Source organism: Anser brachyrhynchus, assembly GCF_964034855.1.
Source record: "Anser brachyrhynchus genome assembly, chromosome: 10".
Lineage (NCBI taxonomy): Eukaryota > Metazoa > Chordata > Aves > Anseriformes > Anatidae > Anser > Anser brachyrhynchus.
Window position 1 is genome coordinate 13412101 of NC_137705.1, and position 19772 is coordinate 13431872.

Consider the following 19772-nt stretch of genomic DNA (forward strand, 5'->3'; position numbering starts at 1 on the left):
GACCAGTGCAACTGCAGCAGTGGAGGCAGGACCTGGCTCCTGCAGCCTGCACGTCAGCCATGCAGCCCCTCTGAAGCAGCCCCTGCGCCTGCTAGGGGCAGATGCTCAGTCTTTCTCTGCTCGTGCTGTGTAGTGGTGCGAGCCCAACATGCGGCTGCTGGGGAGTTCCTGGTTTGGGGCGGGGGGAGTGATTTTAGAGGCTGGGAGCAAAATGGGCATTGGGAATGGAGGCATAGCAGGGATTTTCTTCATGTTAGGCTGTAATGCTGCAGGTAGCTGGGGTGTAGGGGAAGTCTTGGTGCTTCTAAAAGGGCTTCTTTCCCCAGCATCGTAATTGCATCTATTTAAAAGCACAGTGTTCAGAGAAGGTCCTGTAACAGTCCTGGATACACACAGCATGTTGTCAGTCGCAGGCAGGGCCAACACCTCTGTTGTGGTGCCGTGTGGTCTTTCTGCTGTACAGCCACTGCAGCTGGTGGCTTGGTGGGGCTGGAAGGGGCATTTCAGTGTGCTGCCAGCTGCCTGAAACACACACCGATGGCTGCAGCAGAGCGGAGCCTCTGCACAGAGGCTGCTGCGGCCCTCCCATGAGGTGGGCAGAGGGGAGGCTGAGCCCCAGCCTGGCCCTCTTCCTACCGACCTGGCCCAGGGGCTGCTCGCCCTGCTTGCTGTGCTCCAGCGCAGGGCTCTAGAGCTGCACCCGCGGCTCCGTGGCCATCGCGCTGGAGGCAAGCGTGGTGGGGCAACAAGCTAAGGCTGGGCCGTGTTTCTTTTCTAGCAAATAAAGACAGCCAACAACCACTGTTCGGAGAGGTGATGTAAGCCAGGATAGCTACAGATTAATTTTTTTAAGATGTACTTAATTCTAAACACTGATGCTAGAGAGTGGGTGCTGCTGCTCTCCTTTTGTGTTTTTCCTCATGTGCTCTAACTTTACACCTGTTTGTGTGTAGGAGGCAGAGGTGTTGCTCATGCACTCGTGCAGACGTGCTCACAGCAGTTGGCCACATCACTGGAAACAGAAAGCCTGCCATTGACAACAACTCGCCCAACCCAAAGCAGGACAATTTTTGTATCCTTAAAAAAAGAAAAGCTGTATTACTGTTTAATCGTCTCAAAAAGGAAGGAGGAGAGTGGGTATTTCTAGTGGTTCCCTGGCTTTGTTGTTAGGTAGTTGAAGCTTTTGTCATTTAGGGACTCCTTTTTCTTCCCACCCCTCACACCGGGCCCACCCCCAGCACAAGCTGCGGGGCCCTGCCAGCCAGAAGCCGCTGCGGCAGCCGTCACCGCACCACCACGCACGCTGCCGCCGACTGCGTGGACACCACCACCACGGAGGATCCTCGCTGACAAAAAGCTCTGATCACGCTGACTCTGGCCATCAGGGGTGTTTAATAGCACTGGGTTTCAGATCACACTCAGCGGTTACAGTCGGTGACTCTTGGCACTGGCCACATTACAACAGCACCGGGGACTCGGTCATAAGGCTAAAAGTCAGCGGCCCTGTGACCGGGTTAAAGGCAGGCCGGGCCCGGCCGTGGTGGGCACCCAGTGGCACAGCGCAGCGCTGCTGGGGACACGGCTCGGCTGCTGGGACAGCAGCACTGCCCCGCCGCTGCCAGCGCCCCCAGCACGCGCCGTGCACCCCGCGGGCCTTGTCCCTGCACTCGGGCCTCAGGACAGCAGCGAGTTTTCTGGGGTGCCTCAGTAAGTGGAATATCCCCTCATGAGCCAGCTAACGCGTCAGATTTACTTCTAGCATGATCACAGTAGTAGATGTTAAAAAAAACAAAACACACAAAACCAACCATACTTGATATCAATACATTAAATTAAGCAACAGCTCATACATCATCACTTGATGATGTCCCTACTGTGGAACTGCAGGGTTAAAAAAAAATAAATAAATTAAAAAAAAAAAAAAAAGAATAGAAGCATCGTTAGGCTGAGTTATGCTCCCTGCTATATAGGTTTTTGCCACCAATCGTACCTGAGAACAGTTTTAAAAGGGCCTTTGGCAGCTGTCAGCACGTGAGGCTGCTCAGTCTCACACGCACGCACGCATGCACGCACGCAAAAGCCTCTGGGTCTCCCAGGCTTCTGCTCACTTGCTTACCACCAAAAACCACAACAAAGAAACCCTGCAAGGTTAAAGAAACCTTTTTTTAAATAAAGTAGTTTTTAATTCCACACATTTCTGTAAACCTCCTAAAAAGAAAAATTAAAAAAAAAACTACAGACATTGTTTCAAAATACTAAAAAAAAAAAATTATCCCCAGTGTGGATTGTAACTCAAGTTTAAAATAGTTACCACATCCTTAAGTTACTGCAAAAATCAGAGCTGCAGGTGTCCTGGCTTTGCTCCTGAATAACGGTCCCATACCAGAGCTGGGCAGGGTGAAGCAGCCAGCCCAGCTTCAACGCCCAGCTTTGCTCTGCAGGTTTCCTGCAGCCACAGACAGGTGCTGCTTGTGGTAACGCTCCCTGTTTTCTGACAGCCAGACATTTTTCTTTTTGTAAGCTTGCAACCAAGTTTTAACTTTAGCAAAAAAAAAAAAAAAAATTTACCTTTCAATAAAGGATTTCAGATAGTGCAACATGATTGACTATGCAAAAGGGCACATATAATTCACAAAAAAACCTTCACGCCCTTTATTTGCTTGTCTACATCTAACACAGGCCCAACAGGGTTCCCACTTCATTGACTTTTTTTTTTTTTTTCCTTTTTCTCCTGCTTGATTTTTTTTTTTCCTTTTAAGAAACCCAGGAAACCTCATTTCTTTTTTTTTTTTTGTTGCTGTTGTTTTTTTGCCCAAGAACTTCTGACCGAGCCACATATCGGCTGCTTTCGAACCTCACAGAACCGAGTACAGAGTTGACTCCTTAGCAGCAAACTTTTTGCCGAAGTATCGGCTATAATTTTTTGTTGCGCATTAAAAACCATTTCTGTTCTTAGTCAGGATTTGCTTCCTTGGTAGCTGGCTTCCCGGGAAGCTTCAATCCACAAATAGAGAATCAACAGGAGTGCTTCACGACTTAGATTTGTGAAATAAAAAGCAAACAGAGCAAAAAAAAAATTAGCAGGACCAGTCTTTCGGTCTCTCATCCATCGCAAAGAGGACTCCCCTTCCCCTCCCACCTTGCAGGACACACAGACTGAGGAGGGGCAGGAGGCTGGCGGCTGCGGCCGGCACCTTCCAGCTCCTGATGGCACAGGGGGCGGCCCTTTCCAGGGCCATAAAAACTAGGATACTGCACAAGTTTAGAAATCCATCAGTGAACAAGGCTTTACTGACAACTTTTCATACAGTTAAAAAATAAAAATACAGAACAACAGCGGACAGTGTCACATATTAAAAACGAATAAAATGGGCTCTATTTAAATGGTATTAAAATTAATTAGAAACTAAAAATCTTACCACTTTGGTCGAGGTGTTTTGAGCCTCCACCAAAATGATCGGCCTTAAAAACAACGGGGCTGTGTGACACACAAAGAAAACATGGAATTTGAAAAGACAGTGTGGGCTAGGCAGTGTCTTTGACTATAACTATCACCATATGTTCTTCTTCTAACTTTCCCAATGTCCTTAGTGCTGACTGGAGGTACTGCTGAGAGAATTCACAAGGAGGGAACGCGTAAAGCATGCCTGTGCTGTCTCTGCCCTTCGCCCCTCCCACGGGCAGGCTGATAACCCCAGCAGCCTGCTTCTGTTTCAAGTAGGAGACCAGATTCCTGAGAAGCCGTCGCTGCAAGCCAGGCTCTACAACAGGGAAGGTCCCCTCAGCCCCTGCGCCTCCCGGGGCGGACTGGGTCGCCAGGAGCACAGCGTAGCCGTTGGGGCTGCCTTGTTTGATGCGGCGAGTGACTTCATCCAGCTTGGGCTGGTCGAGCCGAAGTCTCTGAGCGATTTTGAGCTGTGTTAACTTCCCGCCGGACGAATGGTCTTTAAGGAGTCCGTTGATGACGCCGAGGTCTCCCTCCAGGATGTGCATAGAGGTGGGGAAGCAGCTGTTTTTTAGCACAAGAAGCCCATTCCAAGCAAGCTGCAGTGTCTGAGCATACTCCGATAAATTCTTTAACTTTTTGGTCTCTGATTTTGGCTCCTCGTGAGTTTTTGATTCCGATTCGCCAGTTCGATGATTGCGTTCGCTGTCCCTTTTTTTAGGCTGCGGAGCATCAGATGCCTCACGATGGGGCTTCTCCTCAGTCGCGTGACGATTGTTCTGAAGGGAGTTACTCTGCTCTTTCTCAGCTCCGGATTCTGTAGTGTGATTCTCTTTGCGAGCCCTGTCTGGGCTGCGGTCTAAAGCTGGCCCACTGGCCTTTGTCCTGCTTCTGTCCTCGTAAGGCGAGTGAGTAGTCCTCCCGCGGTCACTGGAAAGGCTCCGGCGTTTCCGCCTCTCTTCCCACGGTTTGGGCACGGTGCGATCGCCATCGCCGCCCCAGCGCTCTCCGCTCCGGCTACGCACCGATCGGCTGTAGCTTTCCAAGTTGTTTCTGCGTTCAGCGTTTTTGGCAGGGCTGGCCCACTCTGCCTCTGCAAAGCTCCTGTCTCTGTCCGAGTACAGGAGGTGTGGAGGAGTCCTATCTCGCACCCGCAAGTCTTGCTCTAGGCTTCGGTGTCTGCTGTACCCATCAGCGAGCAGTTCATAGTGCACGGGGAGAGGCGCGGGCTGGTACTGCTGTGGGTATCTCGTCTCTTCTGCTTTGGCAAAATCCACTCGAAGTCTCCTCTCCGGTCCACCCAGAGGAAAGCCCCTCATCTGCGCGCAGGCAGCCTGGGCAGCATCCAAGCTTTCGTACTGGATATAGGCAAAACTGTCTCCCTTCACATAGTCAATAGTCCTGATGCTGCCGAAGCGGTCGAACTCCCTCGCCAGGGCAGCCAAGGAAGTACTCGGACCGAGACCACCCACCCACAGCCTGGTAGTAGGGTTGGCTTTACCATAGCCAATTTTGATAGGGTTCCTGCCGACAACGCGGCCCGACATCGCGACCTTGGCCCGGTGCGCCATGTCTAAGTTTTGGAACTTGAGGAAAGCGTAAGCCCCGCCCTGGCCCCTGGCAGGGCGCTTGATCACCACTTCTTCGATGATGCCGTACTTCTCGAAGGCGCGCCTCAGCTCCACCTCCGAGACGTTGTGGTCCAGGTTGCCGATGAAGAGGTTGCGGGTGGCTCTCTGATCGTCCTCCGGCATCAGGTCTTCCTCCGCCACGATGGGGTAACTGTAGGGCCGGCCGCGCTCGTCGTACAGCCCGTAGTAATCCAGGGCCCTCTCCCGCTCCCGGGAGAGCCCGATGGCGGCGGCTTCCAAAGCGAAGGCGGCTGCCGCGGCGTGAGCGTGCCTCGGCCGCGGTTCCCGCAGCAGGGGGCTGGTGACAGGAGACAGCGACCTCTGTTTGTACTGGTAGGTGCTGTGGATGGGCGGCAGGTACCCCAGGGGCTCCGGAGAGGGCGCGGGGGGCGGCGTGCGGCTCCTGCGGCCCCCGCGCAGGTACACCGGCTCCACCTTGAGGGGCCGATCGTAGAGGAGCAGCTGCCGGGCCCGGGCGTGCCGGCGGGCGTCGCGGGCGTCCCCGGGGTGTCGGAAGTTGACGTAGGCGACGCGGCCGAGCTCGGGCGTGTGGGAGAGCTTGACGCTGATGTCCCCGGCGCCCCCCCCCGCGAAGCGCTGGAAGAGGCGGAACAGGCCGTCCTCCAGCAGCTGGTCGGGCAGGGCCGCGCTCAGCCCGCTCACCAGCAGCGTCTTGTACTCGCAGGACCCGGGCGGCTCCCCGGCCAGGCCCGCCGAGCCCCCCAGCGGCGCCAGCAGCAGCGAGGGCGCGGCGCCCGGCGGCGGCCCGGCCAGCAGCAGCGAGGGGGCCACCACGGCGCCCGGCAGCGCCTTGGCCTTGGGCACGCCGAGCGCCCGGGACGACGACGACGACGACGACGCCGAGGCCGAGGGGGCGGCCTGGCTGCCGCCGCCGCCGCCGCGGGCGCCCGAGGCCGAGCCGCTCCCCGCCGGGCGGTGGTTGGAGTCGCCGCCGCCGCCGCCCCCGGCGCGCTCATCGCCGCGGTGGCTGCGGGAGCCGGAGCCGGAGCCGGAGCCGCCGCCGCCTCCCCCGCCGCCGCCGCCGCCGCCGCCGCCGGGCGTGGGCTTGTCCCGGCTGCTGCGGGAGGCGCCCGAGCTGCGGTGCGGGCCGCGCCGGCTGCTGCTCTCGCGCTCGCGCTCGCGGGGCCGCTTGGCGGCGGCGGCGCGGCCTCCCCCGGCCCCCGGCGGGCTGGAGTCCCGCTCGCCGCCCCGCTTCATGGCGCCGGGGCCCGCGGCTCAGGAGACGCCTCCGGCGGCCGCCGCCATCTTGGACAAAAGGGAACGAAGGCGGCTCCGGCCGCCGCGCCGCGCGGGCCCCGCGTCATCACCCCGCGCCCCGCCGCATGGCGCCGGCACCAGCGCGACGGCGCCGCGCAGCGACGCGCGCGGGAACGCCCCCGCCGGCGGGCGGCCAATCGGGAGCGGCGGCGGCGGCGCGCGCGCGGGAACTCCCCCCCCCCCCCAGCTTGCCGGGCCGGGCGGGCGCGCGCGGGAGGGAAGGCGGGAGGGAGCGGTGCGAGGGAGGGGCGGGGCCCCGCAATGACGTCACACGGCAGGCGGGAAACCGTCGGCAGTTTAATGAGCGTCCCGTACAGCGCGCGCCGCCCCCCGCCGCCGGGCCCCGCCCCGCCCTCCCCCAGGCCCCGCCCCCCGGCGCCTCAGAGGTCGGCGCGGGCGCCGTGCGCGCGCGGCGCGTACTTGGGCATCAGTTCGTGGATGCGGCGGATGAAGTCGCCCTTCTCGGCGCAGCCCTTGCACGCCTCGCCCCACTCGTCCAGGATCCGCCGCAGCTCCTTGACGCGCAGCTTGCGCAGGTCGGCGGTGCTCAGGTCGATGTGCTGGTCTGCGGGCAGAGCACAGCGGCGCACACGGCTCAGCGGCCCCGGGGGGACGCGGCGGGGCCGGGCCGGGCGCGGGGGGCGCAGCCGGGGCCGCTCCGCAGGGCTCGCCCCGCGCCCCCCCCCGGCGCGCTGCCCGACCTGCCCCATCCCAAGGAGACGCCGAGCGCGGCGCTGCCGGTGCCTGCCTCGGGCAGGTGAGTGGCTGTGAAGCAGCCAGGAAGGGTCAGCGGCCAGCAGTCCCAGCTGAGCGCCTCCACAAAGCTTCCTGGGGCACTGCGGAGAGCCCCCCGGGGCGTGCAGCTCACCAGGATTTTACAGAATTTCAGACCGGGTGAGCGCTTTTAGCATGCTGTTTTACCCCAAACGTCCCAATGCCCCAGAAAGGCACGGGCAGTTTCCCTTGCGCTGGCAACTCACCGTATTTCAGTTCACAGATCTGACTGTCTTTCTTCTTAAGTTTCTCACAGATCTTTTCCACGGGGATGTGATGACTCATGGGCTTTGACACCTCATTAATGATTTTGGTGGCTGCATCGCTTGTGGCCCCAACATAATAGCACTAGAGGGAAGAAAAGAATGAGGTGGAGATGCATGGAAAAATGCTTCTAAAAGGAGGGTTTTCTATCCATCTTCTCTCCCTGCACAGTTACGCAGCTAGATGCTTACAGTGACAGAACTTTCCAAGCGACTGCTACACAAGGGCAAAAGAAAGCCTATCTCTGAGCCAAGGGAACTGAGCAGGCACTTCCCGTCACGCTGCTTCGCAGCTGTCGAGGCTGGTTGTCTTGTGTCTCAAGTTTTTAAAAACTTGAATTGAGTTAATGAAGTCTTCTTCATTCAAGGAGAAAGACGCTCTGAAGCATTTCCCCTCCGCATTTCTCATGGTGTCCCTCTGCCGTTCTCTTCTTAGGAGAGTTCAGGGCCTTTTTCTTGGGGCCCTTCATTCAGGGATTGTCATCTGTTTTTACTTAAGGCAATTTGGTTTTCCTTTATTTAGTTTTCAGCTAAACAGCTGAAGAGTGCAAGTATTTTAACAGTTTATATTACACTCCAAATACAGTTTGGCAGGAAAGTTCTACAGCAAATAAAAGCTTTGTAATCCCCAGCGCTTCAGTAACAAGGAGTAATAAGGTCAGCCAGTAAGATGTCTGTTGACAGATACATACATATACATTTCAAGTGAAGCGGTCATACTCCTCGTCTCCTCTTACAACAACAAGAAAGAACAGAGGAGACCAATTGCAGCCACAGAGCTAGGCAGAACACCCCCCTGGGAGGGGCACACCACACTAACAAAGAAGCACTGGTTTCCTCTCATTTGCCAAGCGTTCTACAGTTTATTTCCTCCAGAGGCAAATACTGTTGACTACTACTTACCAGCCGGTTCTCTTTGCCTTTTGCCTCTTTGCAGGATTTCAAGAGCTCCTTTTCAATACTGGCGGGTGTGAACTCAACACCGTTGTCCTTTAGACTCTGGTAGAACCTTCCCAGGAACGTAACGCACACTGGAAGGGAAGATGGATGGAGTTATCTGCCTCTGCAGTGCAGCTTTCAGAAGGCACTTGTAGGGAAAGAGAATAAGGGATGCGGAGAACAGAACTTTTAGAAGCTGTGTTAGCAATCAGTGACTTCGTAGGTGTTCCAGCAGGTCTTTCACAGCACAGGTCAATCAGCACTATGCCCTGATATTTCTGGTGGAAACCATGGGAGTGCCCGGTGGCTTTTGTACACTGCATTGAATGAGCAGCAGCGTTCAGCTGTGGGGGGCACAACACAAGACAGTGCCCGAGGAAAAAACATAAACTTAAATTTATGTCTTATTCTTGCTGCTTTGGAAAGCAACTTGTCAGACTACAAGTTGAAAAACAACCATCTACATGATCCCACTCCAGCCTGTACAGTCTCTAGTAACATGATATCACTGATCACTCAGTTGTTCTTGTTCCCAGGTGAATTATTTCCAAGAGAAAACGCTACCCATTGTACGCACTCGGCATGTTTCTCCTCTCATTTCCCACAACTTTCTGCATCAGTTTCAAACAGGGCAGGGTTAAAGGTAACGAAACTCCCACGAGTGCCTCAGCGGCTGAGAGGACAGACCCAAGCCCCTGCCTGCGGGAAGCGCACACGCAGCGTAGTTGTTGCACCGTCCCCGTGGCAGCAGTCGGGCAGCTCACGCTCCTGGCAGAGCGCAGCACAGCCGCGTGCAGCAGGGCAGGGACACGGCTGCGGGGACTGCGGCCGGCGGGGCGACTGCCTGGGAGACCCGGCAACTTGCGGTGCTTCGGCTTTCACCCGCGCGGCTGCTCGCACAGCTCGCCTGCCAACAGCAGCACCGCCGGGACCGGGAGCTCGGTGGCTCCACCAGTTCCTGCGGCAGGACCTGTGGACTCCCAGAGCTTCCAGGTGTGAGGCTGGTGCCAGGTACGGCCTGTCCCTAAGTGCTGCGTCCTGGGTAATTTGGCTTTCCCAACGGGAAGGGACAGGCAAGTGTCACGAGCTTGTGTTCAGCTCCCAACACAAGCGGTGGCACAGAAACCCGTAAATGCAGGAAATCAAATACAAACTTACTCTCGTCACATTAAAGCTGGCAGCGATTACGAGCTGGACCTTTTGGGAAAATGTTTTCTGTACGCACACAACAGCATCATTTACCTCACATCAGTCTGTCTCCAGCCACAGACACACACTGATGGCCCCTGTGCGCTGGTTGGAAGTGAAAACCTTCGGAAAGAATAGAGACGCTGCAGGCGGCGGTACCGGTGAGTTCCTTACGGCCGAACCCCGCTGCCGGCCCGGCCCGGGGCAGCGGCCCGGAGCCTCCTCGCTCTGCGCTCCCCCCGCGCCCCGCCGGGCCCCGGCACCCCGCAGCCTCCCCCCGCCCCGCCCAGGAGCCCCGCGCCCCGCGGCGGGGCCGTGGCCGCGCAGCTCGGGCTCCGGCCGCCCCCCGCTGCCCGCTGAGGGGCCGCTCCCGGCGGCCGGCCCGGCCCCGCCGCGGGGCTGCGCCGCGTCCCGGCGGGCGGCTCCGCTCCGCTCTCCTCGCCCGGCCGGGCGGGGCCCCGGGGCCGCCCCCCCTCCGGCCCGGCCCCACTCACCCTCGCACTCCCCGTCGCGCAGGGCCCGGCCGCCGGCCGGCAGCAGCAGCAGGGCCAGCGCCGCCCAGAGCCCGTGGGCCGCCCGCATCCCGCCGCGCTCCGCGCCCGCCGCACCGGCACCGGCACCGCCGCCCCCGCGCCGCGGCCCGCTCCACCCGCTGCCTCCCCCATTGGCCCGCTCCCCGCCCGGCTTCCACGCCGCCTCCTCCCATTGGCCGGCCCGCGGCCTCCACGGGAGAGTTGGCGGCCGCTGATTGGGGGAGGCGGCGGGACGGGGAGTTTCTCCGCCTCCCTCGGCCGCCATTTTTGTTAAGGGAAAGGCGTCCGCGTGGGCCCCGCCGCGGCTGGCTGCGAGCGCCATCTTGTAGCGGGGCAGGGCCTCACACCCGGGGCGGGGCGGAAGCGGCCTCGGGGCCCGGCCTCGGGGCCCGGCCAGGGTGGAGGGCAGCTGTGGGGTGCAGGCGGCCCTGAGGGACTCTTCTTGCTGCCAGGGGCCCGCAGCGCTTCGGCCTCGGCGTGGGGAGAGCTCCTGGCTGTGCCCAGGCACCCAGGGGCTGTAGGGCTTGGGGGGGGGAGGAGGAGGAGGAGGAGGAGGAGGAGGAGGAGGAGGAGGAGGAGGAGGAGGAGGAGGAGGAGGAGGAGGAGGAGGAGGAGGAGGAGGAGGAGGATGCTGCGGGCTGTGGTAAATGCATTTTGAGTTCCTCCATGCTATTGCAGTCACTGCATGCATGGCTTGTTCTCAAAGCCATCACAACAAGGTGCTAGGAACTGCCCTGAACAAATAGAGTCTGTCGTTTACACCATTATGAAGTTGTAGGGAGGAATGCGCACCCCTCGATTGTTATATCGCAGGGCTGTATGTTTAACTGCGTGTCCAAGGATGCTGTTTTGTCAAAGGAGACAATGTCGTGTAGCCCCATGCTAATGAAGCCAGGAATGGAAGAATGGGGGCTTGCTTAATCGCACTAAAAATAGACGTTGAGTGTCTTTGCTTACTACTGTGCAAATTAACCAAAACGAGTCTGGGGGCCCTTCACAAAGACTGGTTCCTGACAAATATGGGAACCTGTCTCAAAAACCAGCTGAGACCGACCTTGTGGTTTGGACAAGAACCGAGGAGCAGCTGAGTCTGTACAAAGGCAGGGGGTCAACCTGTGGTGATGAAGCGTTATCAACCTTCATCCCCACGACCCCCTGACAACCACCACCAGAAGGCACTGCGCAGGCGCAGACAGGAGGAGTTTATAGAAATGACTTCTTGGAGCTAATTTTAATACAAAGCAGGGATAGGTTATGCATATGTATAGGCGTATTGGGAAACTTCAAGCATATGTAACTCTTTACTGCATATAACCAGGGCAAGTTGCTGCGTTGGGGTGCGCATGCCTTTGGGAGCTATCCTGCATGCGCCTGGCGCCAAAAGAAACCACATACCTACTTTATAACTCATTTGCTTTGAGTTGTAGCGTTCTTCCACAAATCACTAACAGGTACCCTGGTGGGTGCGACAGCTCACCTCAGCAGGTGGGGATGAGGAGCGACCTTGTTCAGCAAAGGTCACCTGGCAGGTGAGTAGAAATAAGGACGGAAACTATATCTGCAGGAGGATACCCAATTAATTCCCTCATTGGAATAAAGAGGGATCTGCAGGAATGAGGAGGGAGGTGAGATGTTCCTGGATGTGAGAATTTGGGATAGATAAAATGTGGGTGGCGTTTTACATTGTGATTACTGAGACACAAAGCCTGTAGGAGCCAGTGATTAGGATTTCTGTCCCTATTCTAAATTGTCCTGTTATATTGGTTAAACAGCAAGTATTAACTCTCTTTTGGGGAAGCTGCTAGTGCTGTCCATGAGGGCTGCCATGCCCCCCAGGGTGCTGAGAGGGGCAGAGGGGTTGTGTTTGTTCCTCACGCTCACAGTGGTGTTGGGCTGTGGGTTTGTTCATTGTTTTAGCTAAGCCCAATAGCACTGAGGAAGTGAGCCCTGGGAGACAGGCGAAGTACTGTGCCAGTGAACGATGACCGAATTAAAGCTGGAGCACGTGGCTAAGCGAGGAGTAAAACCTTGGGTGACTTCTGGTCAGCTCTAAAGCTTATGGAGCTGGTTACGATGGCAGCCCAGAGTGCCACGATTATGGATGGGTAGTGCAGGTGGTTTGCTAGGAATTCAGGGCTGCATGTGACCAAGTTCTGCAGGCCCTGGGTGTTTCATGGTGAAAGCTAGGCATAGGTATCTGGTCACGTATGAGTGAGGGGAAGGGAGGGTAGTTTGAAGAATACCTAAACAAAACATTCCCTTTCAATTTTGCATGTGGAAAAGGATGATGGTTAGAGGGTGAACCATTATGGAGATGCAGATGTTGATTCCAGCATTTACATGGTTTACTTGTTTTCCACGTTGATAACCGCCAAAGTTGGGATTGAGGTTGTTTCTAGCCAAGCAATTCCTATTTAATTTAATAAATATTTGCCTTGGGGAAGGGAAAAAAAGAATGGGAACCGCATATCTCCAAACCTTAGGTTTTTGTGCTGAGCATGCCTGCAAGGTATGGTTTTGGTGGGCTAATAGTATGAAGGGAAAGTGTGAGCAGCGTCGGGCTACCAGGGGATCTGGTTTGTGATCAGCTCTCCGACAGGAGTTTGATAGGAGGTTACAGTTATGGCAAGGGCAGCATCGTGTGCTTGTGGTGAGGCTGAGGGGACAATGAAATGTGGTGTTTGCTAAGGGTGGAGGTGAAACCAGGTTACATTTTGATGAAATGTAGCACAGAACTGCCCTGACTGACTTGAGTAGGAGACATAGTGGAAACACTAATGTGAATTTGATTTTACTTTGTGTCAGGTGGATAGAGAAGCCTGTGAAAAGGAAAAAACAGCACATCAATTCTCTCATGATAGTAAAGACAAAAGCTGTAGACCTTTTGAAATTGGGCTATAATTTGTGTGTATATGTGTATATATATATGTGTGTACATATATATATATAATTGTACACATATCATTCCAAACACTGTCCAGTGAAGCATTTGCTAGTACAGTGCATGCTAATGCAGCTACAGAAATAAATAGAAAAATAAAACAAAGAGCTTGCTGTATGCCTGTAGCTCATTAGCCACACTGGAATGGGCTAATGAGATTGCCCTGACTTTAAGGCTAGTATGACTACCAATATGTACAGTAAATAAAACTGTGCATGTATGTCCATACCAATGGTAAATATGTGAATGAAGTCTATGAATTCATAAATGGTTCTTTTAATCTATGTGGTAGGCTGCAGCATGGAAGCTAGTTTCAAATCACAGTAAAAAGTGGTGGCAGAAGAAGCCAAGTAATTGTTGGTATAGAATATGCTGCTTTCCTGCTAGATCAAGGAAGACAGTATTCAGCATATGCTCACCTAACGAGACCGTGGTTCCCGAGGTAAGCACAGGGGGTGAGAGGAGGACAGCGGTGAATAAGCAGGTGGCGTGGATAAAGGTGGTGGTGGGACAGCACGGGGCTTACATTAATGGCTGCAGGATAATGGTAATTTGAAGGAGTAAGCGAGAGCCTCAGGGCTGCTGATGCTCCCGCTTCAGCGTAAGGGAGTCCATTGCCTGCCGCATGTGGGACTCTGCACCAGCTAAGCTGCCAGCTAGTGGGAGACAGGTTGTGCAGTGCCTGCTTGTTCAGCTCCACGAAAACCAGGAATAGGAAAAAAAAAGTTGAGAATACTCTGAAACATGCTATTTACACAAAACTATGCTGTGTCTGGGGCTTCAGTTGTGAGAGGTGGAAGACAGCAGCTGAACTCTGCAGGTTACGGAGCTGTTGCACAGATGCGGTACAACGGTGCAGGCGGGGATGGTCGCATCGCAGACTGGGCACCCCCTAATGGTTGGCACGGTGTCAGTGAAGAAGCTGGGATTTAAGACAACTTTCTGCTGAGCAATAAAGTTCAGCTGCCTGAAGTTCAGTGATGGGTACCTTTTTTTTTTTTTTTAAAGCCTCTAGGAATAGAGGTGTATTTGCACAGAGGTGGCTGAATCTTTATGGGCTAGGTTATCGTATTTTCTAGAGGTTTACTTATCAATTTCACAAGAAAATTCACACTGTGCTACACAGGTCATATATGGAAACTGCTGAAGCTCTGACTTAGCTAGGGCGAAGTATTTGGCTAGGGTATTTAGATTTCAATCTGACTGTTGTGGCTTAGTTTAAATAAGGTATTTGGCTTGCATCGAAACAGTTGTTCTTTTGGCTTTAATGGCAATGAGATTTAACTTGTTTAAAGCTGAGGGCTTCACCTGTCTTTTTGTACCAAATATTCATTTCCTATGCTCCAGTAGCAGATTTTTTAGCTGAATTAAAAAACAAACAAACGAAAACCAGACTTGGTAAGTTGGGCTAAGAAGAGATCTCAAAGGGAGTGCTTTATACAGACACTTTTCAGGTGTCAGCTGAACACTTTTGCCATGTTACATGTACTTTCAAGTACAACTCATTGTATTTTTATGTTATTCATGGGGTATGTAGTTAATGAAGAAGGGGGGTGCAGATGGCAGTCAATGTACACCCCAATTCCAGTTTAAATTACACTTTTATTATATTTTACTGCTAAATGGCTTTTGGGATGAGTTTTAAATATTTTTTTTTGTTGCATTGTCAAGACAGGATGGGAGAAATGGGTTATTTTTTCTGTCTCCTGGGCCTTGACCTGATTTATTAGTTCTAATGGAAGAAGATGGGCATCTTAGAGATTAACTCTCATGTAGTAATGACTATAAATTTTAGTTTCTACATCTTATTCTTTCAAATCCGTTCTGTTAAAATGATTGGTATTTAAATATTTAAAATTGAGAAACAAAATTGCTGCCAAAACGTCTTGCTATTGCATAAAAATGTGAACTAGGCTGCCACTCAGTGCATCCCAACCCAAGCAGTGAGGTACCTATCAAGGAACTGATTCAGCTGGCGTGTGGAAGTACTCCCACAAAACTCTTAAAGCTTCTGCCATGCAAGGAGGTGCCTTGGGCTGCTGCAGGGGGTAGCGGTGCTGCCCCTCTCTGACAGCCGCCTGTCTTGTGGTGACCAGCTAGAGAAGCCTGAGGATAACCCTGTCAGGAGGACAGCAATGAATGTACAGCTGTACCATTTTAATATCAGGTATTAATCTTTAATTCCACATCACAGCAGTCGAGTGAATGGGTAAGGGAAAGAAACCCAAAACAAACAGCAGATATTTACATCTAAAATTCACACCACTTATTTGTTGGTTCTGGAAACATGCTATCACAATATATACAATGAAGTACCTTTAAGACACTTGTACAAATTATTTTTTCCTTTTAAATTTGATTTCCGTTATAGATAAGATAGCTGTTTTGATTTTATTTTAAACATGGATACACAAAAGAGAAGTGGTTAGAGGTTTTTGCCTTTTTTAAATAAGCACAGAATGCCAGAGGTTAAAAACACATTTACAGGGCAGAATACCAGTCAGACATCACAATCTATACATTTTTTGCTCAATTTCCTGTACAAATACACAGCATTCAAATGGGGGTATTTACAAAGAAGCATGATTAGAGGAAATTTCAAATATCACATAATTTGTTTCCCAAAGGCTCTTGCTCTCTCCAGCCTCCCCCAGTTTTGTCTGATTCTCCCACAGAAGGGATATGCAAGCATCCCTTACCTAAGAAATGGTTACGTAAGCTAAAAAGGAAATGAAGTAAAGGACGGAAAAGAATCTTAATTTTGGACATTGCAAGAAAACCAACCCAGTCATTGAAAAAAAAGGGTGGGATTAAGAAAATTTTTTCTAATTGCTTTTCTTCTATTACTGTAGTTTCTTCTCATTTTTGTTTCATATGGGGCCAGCAGGTACACTCACGATGGAGAGATTTGCAGCAGAATTCCGCCAATTTTTTGAGGAATGCACATGCTATTTTGTTATGCAAAGAAAACCCGAGGAAGGCAAGTACATATTAAATTTAAGTCAGAGTTAGGTATAGCATGAACGGGTCCTGTTCAAAGCATCCCGTCACTGTGGTTTATACAAAGAATCTTCAAATCCTGTTAGACAAGTGCAACAACTGCTGTTGCTTCCACCTGCTCCAGGCCTGAGTTTGCTGTTGGAGTTGTACTATGCTATCAGCCACCCCACCCTCCAGAGAAGTATTAGTTCCATGAATTATTAGTTCCAGCATTCACAAAATCTCAATAGGAGTCTATCTTCTGCACCCTTTAAGTTAAGCACTGAAAAGGGAGACAGAATATGTGGTAGATATCAGAACAGTAACAGAACCTTAACTTCAGAGAGGCTCATATTTAGTAAATTCAGTAATTCCGTCCTTTTTTTGTGTGGACCTGACATAATTTAGGTATTTGTATACAACATCTGATTGATCTTCAAACTCTTACAAATATGTAATTATGTCAGATACTCAAAAGGGACTCAACTACTGTTGTAGTCTCTCTAATCAGAGCAAGGTGACACATCGTAATATATTGATTAGAGTTCCAGGTGGCAGGTTTTCCAGCTGACTGGGACTTAGTCCCATGTTAATTGCATTCTTGCTTTTGCAAATTTTTATTTTCAAGACCTGCTGTTTTTTTTCTTTTTTTTTTTTTTCCAATGAGGAAATTCAGTAAATCAGTACCTTTACTACTTTCAACCCTCCCGCCAGAAAAAAAAATAAAACAAAACAAGAAACAGGGGCAGGGGAGATGGAATCGAATACTTGGTTCTCTTAAAAATTTCTCTTGAAGAATCTCAGTCAAATTGGAGGATAACACATTGAAAATATTATGCTAATTTCTAAGGAATTACCTTGACTTACCTTCACTGAAAACATAATTGAGTTGAATGTTCACACCTGTGTTCTATACCAGAGACCCAGCTTGGTTCATTACCAGTTAGAATGGCCCTACCATTGGAAAACTTGTTCCTGCTAGAGATGAAATGTCCACTGTAGGTCAGGTTTTAATATAATTCTCTTCTTAACTGTGAAGGTCATAAGGATTACAAGCAGCCTGTGTTAGTAACAAAATAGAGGAAGCACGAGAGACTTTGTTCCAGGCCACACAGGCCATTTAAGAAACAAATCCATAATTTATTACTTTTGCATGGGCTAGAGCTTGAGAAAGAAAACGAATACATCCTCTTACAATCCCCTTCGTATGACAGCTGACAGAGCCCAGATTTCATACTGACCATCTTTAGGAGTTCAGAAGCAATGTACTCTGCCCAGTCGCTGTATTTAGAGGTAGTGCTAAAGGTGACCTGTAAAAGACTTAGATCCTTTTTTGCTTCTTTACACTGTTTGTAGCATGAGAAACTAAGTGGCTAGGGCAAGAACTGGATATAACAGTTGATGCTATTCCTGTTTCTGACACTAATTTATGTGGTGGAGGTAAGTCTTCTATTTGAATGTGCTTCAGATTTTTCAGTGGTAACTTACCATCATCTGAAATGTGCTTTGCAATCTGCAGGTGGAAATGGTTATAAGGAAGGCTAAAATGTGCATAGTAGCAGAAAGAAGCATTGCTTATCTAAAAACATTAAATATTTGATGCTTTCTTTAGATTGAAAGTTTCTTGAAAAATATGAAAATAGGAATAAAAGATTTCTTATAGTTCTTTTTGAAGAACAGATCTTGGCTCTGTTACCACAGAACTTTTTCCTGGCTTGTCTTGTACTGAATTAAGAAAATACTGATTAAAAGGCTTGTTTTGTATACATAGACTTGTACTGTCGCCACCTCTGCATAGTTCCATTTCTTGGTTTTTCTTTTTTTTTCCTTTTTTTTTTCTCCACCAAAATTGCAAAAAACTAAACTTGCACCAAATTCTTCATCCCTTTCTGGAGCCTGACAATAAATAAATAAATAAATAAAGGGGTAGGGGGAGGCAGGGCATAGGGGGAAAGCTGTTTTACTGCATGGGGAGAAAAGAAACCTTCTAGAAGAGAGGAGAAGCTCCTAAGCTTCTTATACATTCTAAAGAAGCAAAAGAGGAAACAAATGTTTCTTCTTTACAGGTTGCCTTTAAGATTCCTGACTCTAGGGTGCACACTAAACACTGGGCTTTTCTTGCATCTTAGTGTTTTCTGTCTGCTGTGAGAGATGGAGCTGCTGCACACCAGCTGCAGTGAGATTTAGAGGGACTGAGGACAGCGTGGTATTGGGAAATGAATCTCGTGAATCTCAGCTCCTGGGTGATGGAAGGTGGTGAGAACGGTGATGTTCAGCCCTGAGGCAAGGAGTGTTGGACATGATGCATTTAAGCCACCTTTTCTTTACTGGTGAGTCGCCAACCAGCTGTGGCATGAGAAACTTTTTTTTTTTTTAAACCAGAATAGAAATGCTGGTGTCAACAGCCTGCCCGAAGTCGGGCATGGGAAAAGCCTACAATCAGTCGCAGCTCCAATGGCTACTAACCTCCCCTCATCCTGTAGCACTGATGAATAGCATATGGTTCCAATGAGAAAGCAGGTTGGTTTAGCCAGTGAAAGCAAAATTTAAGAAATCAAACAGTACATAAAAAACAAAGGAGGCAGAGTTTGTTGGAAATGATATCTTGGAAATCAGCGCATCAGCACTGGTTAGATTGCCTCAGCACCCATGAACCAATGCAGGGAGATCACTGCACAGATATGTACAATCCTGCTCTCAAAAGAGCCAATTTCTTCTTAGAATTGCCATCTTTTTCACTGCCTGCAGCTCATGCACCTTCCAGACTGACAGTTCATAAAATCCCTGATTTCAGCAATGAGCTTTCACTTCTGTACAGCAACAAAATATGTCCCTAGTGCAACTGCTTCTACTCACGTGGGTCTCAGAACTAGGAGGAAAGCAGTTTCAAAATCAACTTGCCAAATTTCCCCCTTCTTCTTCCCCTGCCGCTTAAAATTGTATTCTTCAGCTTCTGCAGGTCTCTATGGCTTGTGTGCCATGTGGTGCGGTTAAGAAACTGCAGAAGGAATAACCATCCACTGCACCAAAAGTTAAAAAACATAACGGAAAGGTGTAAAAAGAAATTAAAAAGGAAAGCAGCAACCTCCCGTGCTGGCCCAATTGCTTGTGTGGGCTCCAGCCATAAACCTGCGGCAGTAGAAAGGCGGCTTGCTGTTCTGAGTCCTCATCTCTCTGCTTTCTGCTCAGACCTGGACTGATGACGCAAGCTGCTCACCAGGAGTTGTCCCTACTGCTCACTGATGCCATGCTCCCATGCTACCCTGGCCTGCTCTTCCTTCCCGCCGCTCACTGGCTGGGACACTTTACGATGCAATGGGCGGTGTTTGTCGTCATCTTCAATTATCATTCCCTCCTCGTTCTCCATGTTTGGCAGCCGGGAGTGGTACGGTTTGGGGGGTAGAGCGGGAGGGTCCATGGTGTCCTGAGGAATGACTCCTGATGGAGCGGAGTGGCTTCGGCATGGCTGGGATTTGAGCGACTCAAGGACATCAGGCTCAGAGAGACTGTACCTGACAGGGAGGTAGGGTGTCTCTAGGTCTTCGTCAGTGTTCCAGGCCTGGCTGGGGACAGAATCCATGGTGTCTGTGCGAGGAGGTGGTTCAGAAGAATGTCCAAAATTACTCTCGCTCAAGGAAGAGACACCACTGCTGGCACTGCCGGATAAAGTGGAGTTGCTTCCATCTAGACCAGACTGCGGACTGGTGGGTGATGCAGGGATAGGATGAAGAGGGGACTGTTTAGAGAAAAACAAAAACCACGTTAAAATTGATGAGGGAGGCAACACTGCAGCTTGTTGCA

General features: G+C 51.4%; 3 protein-coding genes and 1 long non-coding RNA gene across 25 annotated transcripts in view; 1 reads left to right on the forward strand and 3 right to left on the reverse strand.

The window, feature by feature from the left end:
• Positions 1–3348: 3348 nt before the first annotated feature.
• Positions 3349–6408, reverse strand: RBM15B (RNA binding motif protein 15B). The gene has a single exon (XM_080606308.1). It carries the CDS (start codon positions 6292–6294, stop codon positions 3526–3528), a length of 2769 nt encoding a protein of 922 aa, XP_080462434.1. The 5' UTR covers positions 6295–6408; the 3' UTR covers positions 3349–3525.
• Positions 6409–6640: 232 nt separating this feature from the next.
• MANF (mesencephalic astrocyte derived neurotrophic factor) lies at positions 6641–10388 on the reverse strand. The gene is made up of 4 exons (XM_080606327.1): positions 10013–10388; positions 8295–8422; positions 7335–7476; positions 6641–6919 (listed from the first exon to the last, which is right to left on the reverse strand). Exons 1-4 carry the CDS (start codon positions 10371–10373, stop codon positions 6735–6737), a joined length of 816 nt encoding a protein of 271 aa, XP_080462453.1. The 5' UTR covers positions 10374–10388; the 3' UTR covers positions 6641–6734.
• Positions 10389–10674: 286 nt separating this feature from the next.
• The window catches only part of LOC308200478, a 49344-nt gene continuing 40246 nt past the window's right edge, over positions 10675–19772 (forward strand). Inside the window, exon 1 of the long non-coding RNA XR_013955622.1 lies at positions 10675–11580. This is a non-coding gene — a long non-coding RNA (uncharacterized lncRNA). The remainder of the gene's footprint in view (positions 11581–19772) is intronic.
• DOCK3 (dedicator of cytokinesis 3) overlaps positions 15148–19772 on the reverse strand; it is a 223989-nt gene continuing 219364 nt past the window's right edge. For all 22 annotated transcript variants that reach the window (XM_080606288.1, XM_080606289.1, XM_080606295.1 and 19 more), the window contains one exon: positions 15148–19707. In XM_080606288.1, coding sequence (XP_080462414.1) covers positions 19201–19707 — 507 coding nt within the window. In that variant the 3' untranslated portion in view covers positions 15148–19200. The remainder of the gene's footprint in view (positions 19708–19772) is intronic.

Coding starts and splice junctions, on each gene's coding strand:
- MANF (XM_080606327.1), bottom strand. CDS start 10,373: ATGGCGCTCGCAGCCAGCCGCGGCGGGGCCCACGCGGACGCCTTTCCC. Junction 8,423..10,012: donor GCGCGACGGGGAGTGCGAGG/GTGAGTGGGGCC, acceptor CTTCCCTTCCAG/TGTGCGTTACGTTCCTGGGA. Junction 6,920..7,334: donor GATCTGTGAACTGAAATACG/GTGAGTTGCCAG, acceptor CTCTGCCCGCAG/ACCAGCACATCGACCTGAGC.
- RBM15B (XM_080606308.1), bottom strand. CDS start 6,294: ATGAAGCGGGGCGGCGAGCGGGACTCCAGCCCGCCGGGGGCCGGGGGA.